Below are 12,338 nucleotides of genomic sequence, written 5' to 3'. Positions count from 1 at the left end.
ATTCTTAAAAGGATGGAAATGTGTCACTGACATAAGTGGAATCTTATTTGCAATATAGAGTAAAAATAGTAATAATAAAAGCAAAATGCTTGAGCAAGATCAATTCTCTAAAGTTATAAACATTGAAGGGAAATATTTTTGACATTGGCTGGCTACCATTTTCTCACTGTCTGTTCCCCTGAATCTCCTCCATATCTCACTCAGCCCCTGAAATATGTGATAAATATTGAAGGATTAAGAAGGTTTTTTAACAGGCCTGATATGTGGATTTGCTTTGTTTCAAGTGGTGACTTGAAACAACCATGACTCCTTTACTTTCACCTCTCGGGATATGTTACCATAATGCTGAAAGGTTGTGATCCACTAAAGCATGGAACTTTATTTTCCATTTGAGTTAACCAGATTAGACTCCTGTCATGAGCCATTGCCACTACCCTCAGATGAGGATTCATCTCAGCTAACAAAAGACAGAACAAGAGCAACAAGGCTCCCTGTAAAGGCATTGGGTAGAAATTGGTTCCTTTAGGATGAGATTTGTTTGACCAAATGTGGTTGTCTACCTTTGTATGTACTGAACTCAAACTATTCCCCCCCTAATCTTAAGGGAACTCAGGTCACTTGGTCCAATGTAAAAATCTGCCCTGTAATGGCACTTAGTAGGATGGCTCCAGCTACCAATCTCCCATCCTGCTAGATGCATTCATCCCAAGTTATTTTCAAACACGGCACACTTCTCCCACCTGAAATGCCATGGTTTAGATCTGGGAAAGTTTATCTGTGCTATTCCCATGATTTTCTATTCTTTTCTACATTTTATTTTCCTGTCAATTCTGTCTTAATCTTTCATCCTTGCGGAGGGAAGAAGCTGTGCTGTTCGAATATTAGCTCTGACTCTTGGCACACTGAAGAGCATTCTCTTTTGTCTAAAAAACTTTTCGTGTCCTTAGTGCTGCAGGGCCGTTGATAAAATAATTTACTTTCTCTCTGCAGCAAGCCACTAACTCAGGAAGACATTTCACTGTAAAAGATAAACAAAGTTACAAAAAAGTGCTCGATGCTAAAATTAGTACCTAGCTCTGATCTTAAGTCAACTATCCAGCTATTGCTGATTTGAGTAGAAAACTTCCATTAAAGTAACCAGGCAAAGTACTTGAGACTGACTTGTAAAAATAAATGTCATATTCACTGTTATTTTAGCTTTTAACAGTAGAAGCATGATGTAAACAATAGAAAACCTGGCAGCCTGATTATGCCTGTCCTAAGGAAAGTTATTTCTGTTCCTATTAAGGTGTCCAACACCCAGTTATCCAACATCCAAAGACCTCTTTGCTCTTCTTGTTTTTCAGTGGGCCAGTCCTCACCAGAAAGAAATGTAGTGTACACATGAAGTGTTTTCTTTCAGGGAGGTCTGCCTTTAAGTGTGGTCCAGCATACAGATGGGACATTGAGCTGTTGACTCTCTTCTTGGCCCTGCTTTACTGCCAGGGTTTAGACATTTGGTCACCACCAAATGGTGTCTGCAATAGTTCAACTCCAATCCTCCTGTGATTATCACTGCTTCTTTTGCATTTATAGTTAGAGAACTCTTCATCTTCTCTTGAGTTAGCAGGAAGCTTATGCTGATCCTAGATTTGGATCTAAGTCCGGGCAAATATGTTTTACTATGCTCTCAGTGTTGTATGAAAAAGCTGACCAATGTTTTTACATGACCAAAACTGTTAGAATAACATCTTTGCCAGAGCATAGAGTGCTTTTCCTCCCACATGCCAGAGTTCAGCTTGCTCTTATTAATGTGCATTTTTCACTTTAGCCCTAGGACTTGACCAGAGTACCCAGAAATGACAGCAGCCAAGCAGTTATTTCACAAAGTTGTTATTTTCCTGCTAGCTGCTGACAGAATCTCAGAGGTCAGAACTCTTTGCAATTTCAATTTGGAGTCTGAATGTTTTTCAAGGTCGAATTTAAGTCTCAACAACATGGTGGGACCATGTAAGTGTCCATGAACATTTATGCTTTGTACTTTGGAAAAAAAAAATCCAATCCTCTGCACATAATAGCCAATCTTATACTTAAAGGACCATGTCTATTAAAGGTTGTTTAAGTGTAGGTGAAGACCAGGGTTGGAGTCTTGACTTATTTCTAGTCTGCCACAGATTTTCTAAGAGCTTTCGTCAACTTATTTTATACTCTTTCATAGTTCTGCTGGCAGCATGATGACAACACTAATATTTACCTTTTCCATCCTGGTTACAGAGCTTTTGGGGGTTTTTTTGAGGTGAGGGTGAGACCTACATTTGTACATACGGTGTCTTGCACAATGATTCTCCAGGCTTGGTTGAGTTCCCTTGGAACTGCTATAATTATTTTGTACCTTTCCTGCAGAACATGCAGTCGAATTTTAGGTTTAGCCTTGTTGAGAGAATATTGCTGCTGTGCAGGGTAAACCTCAGGACAAACAGGCTTGTGATTGTCATCTCCCCATGCCTGCTGAAAGGAAAGCAGGTTCCAGTAAACTGAGGAGTCCCACAGTATTATATTTGCTGTTGTGTGTGTACATGCCCATTTCCCCGGTAGTAGATGAGCTCCAGGTAGCATCCTTTTAACCTGTTCTTTCCTGCTATCTGTGGTTGGTTCCAAGTGCCTGTGAGATGCTTTCCTTGTTTGGGAATGCATAAATGTGAGTAACAAATGTCAATATTCACTTCCCTGCGTGCAGCAGCACTGCTGGTTAAGAATGAAGCAGGGAGCTGCAAAGATCTCCTTTGATAATGAATCGAGTTAGAAGTATTTTCAATGAGATTATCATATTTCCCTCTCCAGATTTTAAGCCCTGATGAGGGTTATGAAAATAAATCTCTTTATGAGAGCTGGCTGGAGAAAGATCCCTCATCTGAAAATAATAACTTTCCCAGGTAAGTTAATATGTTTCGGGGTTTATTACCCCAATATTTTAATCATATCATGGCATGGCTATTCACTAGAATTTTTTGAGATGTGCTATTTATGGCAGCAATAAAAAATCTTCTAGTGCAAGGTGACCCTCTAGCAATAATATTTTTAATAGTAAAATAAAATAGTATTATTTTTATTTAATGATGGTGACATTATTCCTGTGATGAAATGAAACCCCACACTTTCTAAAGACCTTTATATTAGTAGAAAAGCAATCTGAAAAGCATTCAAAAAAAGCAGGGTAGGGAAAGGGTTCAAAACATAGTTTAGTCACCTACTAGATAAGAGAAAATCAAAATTGTTAGGATAAGCAAACAGTTGAAAGAACCTGCCTAGAACAGTAATTAAAAAGCAGTAATTAAAAATCTTGAGATAATTATTTCTTGTTTATTCAATGAATGTAAATGTATTACATTACAGATCTATATATGAGTGTAGTAGCACTTCATATTTCAAGGTATTGCAAGTCCAAAACACTCTTTCCACCTGTGACTCAGAAAGGCTAAACCTCATTCCCAGTGTGGCGTTACTGACATAAGGTAGACAGAACTGCCCACTTCTGTGATTTGACAAAAATCTTCTGCATGTTTCTGGCTCTGCTAAGATGAGTTTCTGGATTCATTAGACCCACTGAGATTTCTTCCTTTTGAAAAAGCAGCCACATTTGATCTTTCTTAGTTGATGCACATCATTCCTTATGTACACTAACTTCACCTGGAAACAGAGGAAACTTTTTTTTTTTTTAGCTGATAAACACTAATTATTCATCCGGCCAGACATATAAACCTGAAACTTAACTTCAAATATAAATATTTGAAAATACTTCGGGTGCTGTGTCTGTCTTCTGCCGTCTCCTTGCCCCTGCCACGCCGCAGCTCCCCATCAGATGGCAGCGGCGGCCCGCGGGTGCCGAATGCCGCCCGTGCCTTTCGCAGCGGGAATTATTTATCGGTCTTGGATTCTGCTGCGGAATGTGCCAAGTACACAAACACATCTGTCTTTACACATACTGCTGCCCAATTCGTATTAGTTTGGAAATAGATGATTGATGTTTTAAGACGGCAGAGACATGGCTGATACAATTTTATGGCTCCTGTGCATAAATTGTTTGTATTTTTAATGTCAGCTTTGCCATAATTAGGATTGCTACAATTAAAAGATCTTCCTAGCAATATTGGATACTGAATCAGTGTTGGAATAAAATCAGTTAAGTAATTAAGCTTGCTATTAATCTGGCCTTTGATCTTGCTAGTGTCCCTGATGTGCCCTTCAGAAAAACTGACCTCAATTTCTCTGAAAAATCTGCATTTTGCATAAATTACTACCATACTGTTCAGTAAGTGCCCTCACTAAGATGTTGTCTTTTCTGCTTGCAGAATAAACAAACTGGGGTCAGGCAGTGATTTTGAAGCTTACTTCCAGCGACTGGGAATAGCATCAGGCAGAGCTCGTTACACCAAGAACAGGGTAAGTCTGACAGACTGCTCAAAGAAGTTTGATAGTGCTGAGCAGTCATCCTGTTAAAAGCATTTATTCATAATTAATAAAAAAGTTTCAAAGCATCTTTGACTGGTTTGTATACAGTGATGTTTCTTAATTTAACAAGAAACCTAAATGTTTGGAGAATAAAACATGTTACAGTGATGTGTATATTCTATAGGATGTCAAGTTCACAGAGAGGTATTTATAGAGTCTGATTGAAGGTGGACAGTTTGTTCCACCATGCTATTAATAGTCCCCTTAATATACAAATCTTCCATAGCTGTGTTCAGAAACAGCTACACAAGGTAAAAAGGGGCTATGATTGATGACTTTTGCTATCCAAACTCCAAACTGTTTTCACTCTTGGAGAAGGCAACCTCTGTGCAATGGAACTGAAGGCAGGTCTGTGTGGGTAGAGAGAAGGAAGCGTGCTCAATCCTGTGCAACAGTCCATGGATTCAGACTGGTTTAATTTTTTAATACAAACACATACAAATGAAGGATATTAAATTGTGTTTTGTAGCAGATAGCTTTTTTGATTTGGAAACCAAACAAAGCATCAGGGTCATAAAGGGATCAATACATCTTTTAACTGCAGTCAGAATACAGGGCATTGACAAATTTGCTTGCTCTTTTCCAGAAAGCAGACAAATTCAGCAGTTATCCTGTTTATCACACTGTGTACGAGACATTTGAGCTAGTGGAAAAATTTTATGACCCCACCTTCAAGAAACAGCTAACAATTGCCCAGTTACGAGGAAAACTGGTTTATGAGCTGGCAGATTCCCAGGTCATTCCATTCGACTCTAGAGACTATGGAGAAGCCTTAAAAGGATACAGCAACAGAATTTATAAATTAGCCAAGAAGCATGAGGAACAGCTGAAACTTCACAAAGTATCATTTGGTGAGTAGCAGCCACAGGTCTGCATTATGTGCATTAATTAGAATCGTGCAGGGACATGTTACATCTGTCATAGCTCTGCAAATTAATTCCTTTCTTTCCTGTTTGAAATTTGCCCTCATGGTAAAGAGCCTCAAATTTTTTTTTTTTTTTCTAAACACAACACAGGTTTAGCTCATTATTGTCTTGATAAGAGGGTGTGGTGGTCAATTACTAAGGGTTGATAAGAGGGTTCAGTGCTGGTCAATTACTAAGGGTTATAAGAATTTTCATGCATATTATTAATTACAGTGCTGACAGGCAGTCAAGGACGTCAAATGTAGGACAAAGTGGTATCTCAGCCTGGTCCTTACTTCCTTGCTTAAAAAATACAAGTCAAGTGCTTATGGCAACTGTTTGAAATCGAGGGACATAGGTGTCCATTCCTCTTCATCCAAAACTTCAGCTGACCCTGGGGAGCTCCACCATCTCCCTCAGTGCCTGGCTACTATTTTTAAGCCACAGGAGCACCTTTCCAGCTCTCCTACATGAATACATCTGTTTGCTGAGCACATAGTTCTGGAGCCCATAAAACAGATCTAAAGCAGCACAGTGCTCAGGATCCCAGGCTGGGATAGCTTCCACAGCCATTTTCAGTCTCCTCTTTTTTTCTTCTTTTTTCCTTCTTGCCTTGATCACTCCTTGTGTTTCTGCACCAAGGAGATATTTCAGTCAGTCCTAATTCACTTGCTATCTGATGAACCCATGACTTAGAGATACAAATCACCTTTTGGAGATGCAGTCCTCGTTTGGGGCATGTGAAATATTGTAAGAAACTCAACTCGAACCCACATTTGGGGGAGGTTAAAAATTATGCTTGAAACGTCATTAATGGTTTAGGTGAAAAATTGTTGACTATTTTGAGAAGACACCCTTTTTTGTAAAAAGGCCTCTTGAGACAGAGGAAGCATCTTGTTTGATGGATCATCTGGTCTGAGATTCTGTAAAACACCCAGAGCTACTTCAACATGTTCTAGTGTTCACTGCAGCATGTCTTGTAAGATCAAATATTTTCTTTTTTTTTTTTGCAGTAGTAGGACATCTATCAAAATATCTGTGAAAATATTTATTTTCATTGTTTTTTTATCTATTTTCAGATTAAAAGTTGCACAAACTACCTCCTGACCAATGCATCTATTCTCATTCCTAGAATTTAGAAGCAATTCTACTTTTAGCTTTTTTTTACCCAAATAACACTGAGACCACTCCTTAATATTTTATAAATCTGTTATTTTGACTATTTTTTACAAGGCATGTTTTTCAGTCTCATCATTATTTTCATGGCTCTTCTCTGATGCCTGATGAATTTTAATTTATTTCTTGAATGAAGCTAAATTTTCTAATTTTTTATTTATTGTATTGCACCAGAGTACATTAAATAATATAGGTAGGCTTTACAATACTGTGAAAATTAAAGTTTATTTCACTCAGCACTTTTATAGAATTGCTTATTGTCAACACTGAATGTCAGAAAATTGTTGATTAATCCTAACTAAATCATATAGTTGTCCTTCAAAATAATTGATTAAGGTTCTTATTTGCATTTGGATTCACATTTTGGCTGTTCATCTGCAACAATGAAGGCTGGAACATTTTTTTTTTCGTAAAATTTGTGCATGTAGTCATATGCTATCAGGAAATAATGTTTTCAAGTGGAGAAAAAAGAAATGTGATGTTTTCTAAAATAACCAACATTGACAACACTGAAGAGCTAGGGAACATGAACACAAAGTTTCTTACATTATTTTTCAGATGGTCTTTTTATTTTTTTCCCTCTCTTTAATCCCCTCCTACTGCTTCTGAAATATAATCTGTTGCTGTGATATGGCCATGATGTCAGCAGAGCAGGACTCTGCCCCAGGCAGACTTAGAGCTCTTGCCACAGGGTTGTGGACAAGTGTGAATTCTCACCCTCACAAGGTGACGTGTCCCTCTGAGCTGCAGTCTGTAAACAGCTTGCATGCATAAAATCTGTGCCTCCAATTGCACCAACTAAACAACAGCAATAAGACAAAAATAAAGCAAGTGTAGGCTTGTGATGAATAAATAAGTTTGCTAGAAACAGGAGAGGAAATGAGACTGAGGAACAGCTTTCAATAGCAGTCCTGGGAACAGAAAGCCTGTCACGTGAAATTGGATGATAAAGCTATAAACAATGAAGGGATAATAGTTGCCAACAGAGGACTGGATTTAGGGGATGATCTAATCCTATGTCCCATCTTCCTGCACAGTTGAAGAGATAATACTCTGGTTTAGCCAAAGTTTTCTGAAACTTGTGGGCAAAATTTACATCAGAAAGTTTAAAACTTTCTTTCTAATTGAGTTGAGTGTTGATGGGGCCAGAATTTGGTGTCATAACCTCCACCTGTGATTTATTCTACAAAAATAACTTGCATAAATCAATACTTTTCCCAGGTCTGTATTAATACAGCCCTCCACATCACAGCTGCTACTGCCATTAAAAGGAAGGCCTGCTGCTTCTCTAAGTTATTCCACATGTCTTGGATGTACTGGGCAGGAAAAAGCAGCAGCCATTCCTGCCCACCTGCCTGCACACAGTCAGGCAATCCCCTGGGGTCTGAGTGGCAGTGCTGGGGGACAGCATGGGGGAATGTGGCACAGGCACCTCCTGTGCTGCAATTCCAGCGTGCAGCAAGCACAGGACTTGGCTGCTGAAACCTGCTGTGTCTGTCCCTGTGTGCCACGACAGCTGTGCCTTCTGTGCCTCACCTCACACTGCTCAGAGCATGTATCAAACTCTCCTGTTGTGCTGTGAATGGCACATCTTTCTCCTCAGCAACATCCTGCTGTTCTTCTACAGCCTTCTGGAACAGCTGGTGTTTCTGATGGAAGCCAGGCTTTTTATACCTGAACACTGCAGTGCATTCGTTTAACAGGAAGTTGCAGAGCTCTCAGTTTGCAATGACAGCCAGTTTTTTGCTTGCAAGGCAAAGGGAAGATGTATGGTTGTGAAAGCTTTCCCAAGCACTCTGCTTTACTGCTACTCTTATTGCAACAGGTATTTGCTAGTAGTGCAGCTCTTTAAAGTCTGCACTAGGAAAACTAATAATTATGTAAAAATGACAAAATTAATGCTCTTATATCAGCAAGACAAATGTAGTTCTTCTCCCTCTGGGCAACTGAGAGGTATATTTGGCTTAGTGGATACTATGAAGTTGTTCATGTAGTCCTTCCATTCCTAGATCCTCTTTTTTCTGCTGTGGTGAACTTCTCAAAGGCTGCTTCTGAATTTCACAGGAGACTTGAACAAGTTGACAAGAAAGAGTAAGTCAGAAAAAAAGAATTTGTATATATGTATATATTTATGTCCTGGTTTGCCTTAGGTAGCCAGAGTGGCAGTTCTTTATTTCTTCTACTACACAAGGATTCTCTCTGATGAGTGTAGAACAAAGCTCTGAGCCCTGAGACAGGCAGTATCTTTTAAGATGAATTAGCAGATACAGGAATATTTGCTGTGATTGATAATATGAGCTGTAGAGCTTATTACTAGTATCAGGTTGTCATTAAAATTACTGTAATATGTGGAAAGGCAGGTAGCAATGAAAATTAGATTTGGACTGAGATCTGTTTAGACTATTGTAGGCGATGCCATTTGGAGGGATAGAATGTAAGAGAATAGTGCAGAAGGTAGTCTCACACCTGAGGAATTGCAGCTGTACTAATCACCAAAGATTAGGAACAGGCCTGCCCTTAATAGGCCACAGCTGTGTCCAATAAGAAGAAGAGTGCCACAAAAGAGTGGGTTAGCTGGGTGAGGAGAGTTGGAGTTTGTTGGTTGTGCTGTGAAGAAGGAGTCAGTGCTGCAAGGAGCTGCCCATGAGAAATCACTGGTAAGGTATGGGACTTTTGCAATATGATGACAACAATGTGAGAACTTTTACTTTCAGCACACTTCAAAGACAGAGGATGATGATTCAGAATATCTGAGATATCCATATGATGCTTGACAGCCTAAGGCCCCTTGCAGGACTCCTGTGCCCTCTGAGTGCAGTCATTGCAGGCCACATATGGTACCAGTTGTGTTTAGACAGCTGAATCCCATCCTTACTATGTTACTGCATAGATTGGAACAGGACTATGGACATTTGGCTTATGAATAGACACTAAACTTTAGCTGTCTTCATCTGTGTAAATCTTGGTCTTCTCCATTCTCTTAAGTGCTATCTTTCCAGTGCCATTTAATACTAAGCAAGTATCTGACACTCTCAGAAAGTTTCCCATATTTCTTTTGCATAGTGTGAAATGTTGTTTTCTAACACAGAAATATCAATTCATTAATAAAACGTGGTTTCAGAATCTCCATTTGCAAAACCTCACCTTTTTCTGTGAACTGTAGACTCCACTGGTCTTTTTTTCTTTTTCTATCAAAAAGAAAAAAAAAAAAGAGAAGAAAAGTATTTTAAATGAAACTGGGAGGTTCTGTTTCCCTGCTGTGTGACGTTTCTCTGTTTCCCTCTCCTGCAGTTCAGTTGCAGTGCGCATCGTGAATGATCAGCTGATGTTGGTAGAAAGAGCTTTCACTGATCCTCTGGGCTTGCCAGGAAGGAAGTTTTACAGGTGAGGCTGAAAGTTTCTTGACCTGCTGTCCAAGGCACCCTATTTTTGCAGCTGACCGGTCAGTTGAATTGCTGTATGGGTCTCACAGCAAGTACAGTTCAACACTTTGCTTTAAGTACAATTCAGCGAGTAGTGGACTTTGTTTATAATCCTTAAGGAGAACTACTTGGCTACTTCAGTCTTGTAGAGCCAAATTCGTCTCTTTTGGATCTATTTATCAGCTGTGCTTAAACTACAATAGCATTGTACTCTGACTTTTACTTGTAGATGTGCAGTACTACTGCTGTTACAACTTGCTCTTGTGATTGTCTGCAAAGTGAGGATTGAGTGAAGAATGAATGAACTGTATTGAAAAAAAAAAAGTGAAAAGAGGGTAGAGTAAATGAGAACAGATATGTAATGAGGGTCAGTTGAAGAGAGAAGCCAAGAAAGGAAAGCTTGGAGAGTTTGGAGAGGGAGGGACCTTTCAGCACAGGATAAAGGCCTGTGAGCTGTGCTGGAGAGCCCCATCTGTCCCAGTTTTGGCTGCTTCTGTAGGTGCTCCAAAAGGTTAAACCACTAACTACTACACCCTTTCTAGAAACCCAGGGGTTTTATTAGGAATACCTGACAAGATGCCAGCTTTCAGTGTCAGGGGTGTAAGTACCTCACTTTGCTTTCAGTATCCCCCTTTTCCTAACAACTGGATACGTCTGACTCACTGATGGATGGCTTTCATGCCGTGCCAGAAGTCTTCCAGGCAGGTAGAACTGGAATCACACTTCCATACTCCTTGGATAAACTGTCATTCACACTTTGAGAAGAATGAAGTAATTTCTTTCAAGAAATTTTCTGTTGGGTGTTGGGTATCATTTGGAGCTGTATTTTTTTTTTAATTAGTTCTTACTTGTTTGCATTTATTAATGTAATTTTAATGTTTCTTTTCATTTGGAAGGACTTTTTCACGTGGTGTAAATGTGCTTTGATACTTCATAGTTAAAATAAATTTAATTGCAGACCTACAGCTATTATTAGGAAAAAAAAACGATACCAAAAAATAAGATTGATATTTTGTGCAGTTCTGATCCATTATGACCACTTCTCAATAATTCATGCTTTTCTCAAGAATTTGCCCAGAGATTTTTTCTCCCTCCTTTTACATTCCTTTCCCAGGTAAGTAATCTGCTGACCATTATGCAGCTACTTAGCTGTTTTTGAGGTTTCTACTCCATTTCTCACAACACACCTATAACTAGTTTTATTCATATAGTACACATACAATGAACACACACCCCATTAATAGTTTCTTTTACTCAGGATAATTGCCTTTTTCTTCTTTTCCCACAGACATGTTATCTTTGCTCCAAGCAGCCACAACAAATACGCAGGAGAATCCTTCCCAGGAATCTATGATGCCATGTTTGATATTGAAAGCAAAGCTGATCAACGTGAAGCCTGGGAAGAAGTGAAGAGGCAGATTTCCATTGCAGCCTTCACTGTGCAGGCAGCAGCAGACACACTGAAGGAAGTAGCATAAGATGAAGGCTTTGAAAACTCCCACAGCAGAGCGTGGCACACAGAGCTGTCAGGCTGCTGCGATGTCCCAGTGTCCCTGACTGCCTGCCTGCCCTGCCTGAGTCTCCAGCCTCCCAAACCACATGGCAGGTGAGCAGAGCTCTGTGTGTCAGAGAACTCCTGAGCTAGGAGTTGCTGCATCTCTGCTACTCACAGAACTGTAGCTTCATGAACAACCCTGGGTAGAAGCAAATTTGGGTGTGGGGAGAAGTGGGAAGGGGGGGGAAGCAGGAACAATCAGTTTCTGATTAGAATTTTCTGAGAGATCTACCAGCTTTGAGGACCCAATGTTTTGGATGTAAAGTTATGAAAACAATTATTTGCCAAGCTACCTGCAAATTTTGTCCACAGCAGTGATCAACAGCATGCATTTTGATGGAAAAAATATAATACTCAGCCTGTATTTCTTGTTCTGATACTTTTATAATTAAAAGGCATCTCTGCATATAAGAATCTATTCTGCAGAACTGGTGAATGCTCTTTACACTTATTTGCTTTCTTGAAAAAAATAAATAAGTGACTCTCCTACTGGTTGCCAAAGCAGTACTGGCCATTCTTGATAATCAAGGAAAACAGCTGCTTATGTGCAGAAATCCAAAAGCACGCATTCCGTGGAGTGCACACCCATCCCTCTGAAAGTCTCTATGCATCTCCTTCCATTGGAAAAGTGCAAATCTCTCTCCCTGCTCTTTTTGGCACCTTCTCTAGCTCTGAACCCATGGCATTTTGTTCCTATTTTCTCCCAGGCAATCTACTTCATATTTTTTCATCTGAAGGAGCTGGAGGACACTTACTATTAGCATGGAGCTTGAGATAATTCTGTCTTCAAGT

General features: G+C 39.5%; 1 protein-coding gene across 1 annotated transcript in view; it reads left to right on the top strand.

The window, feature by feature from the left end:
- Positions 1 to 12,047, top strand: part of NAALAD2 (N-acetylated alpha-linked acidic dipeptidase 2) — a 29,883-nt gene extending 17,836 nt beyond the window's left edge. The window contains exons 14-19 of the mRNA XM_036381299.2: positions 2,821 to 2,912; positions 4,329 to 4,419; positions 5,075 to 5,339; positions 8,579 to 8,660; positions 9,861 to 9,953; positions 11,280 to 12,047. Coding sequence (XP_036237192.1) covers positions 2,821 to 2,912; positions 4,329 to 4,419; positions 5,075 to 5,339; positions 8,579 to 8,660; positions 9,861 to 9,953; positions 11,280 to 11,469 — 813 coding nt within the window. The 3' untranslated portion in view covers positions 11,470 to 12,047. The remainder of the gene's footprint in view (positions 1 to 2,820; positions 2,913 to 4,328; positions 4,420 to 5,074; positions 5,340 to 8,578; positions 8,661 to 9,860; positions 9,954 to 11,279) is intronic.
- Positions 12,048 to 12,338: the final 291 nt, after the last annotated feature.

This window comes from Molothrus ater, chromosome 2 (assembly GCF_012460135.2).
Source record: "Molothrus ater isolate BHLD 08-10-18 breed brown headed cowbird chromosome 2, BPBGC_Mater_1.1, whole genome shotgun sequence".
NCBI classification, from domain to species: Eukaryota; Metazoa; Chordata; class Aves; order Passeriformes; family Icteridae; genus Molothrus; species Molothrus ater.
This window is presented reverse-complemented; position numbering and strand designations above follow the sequence as displayed.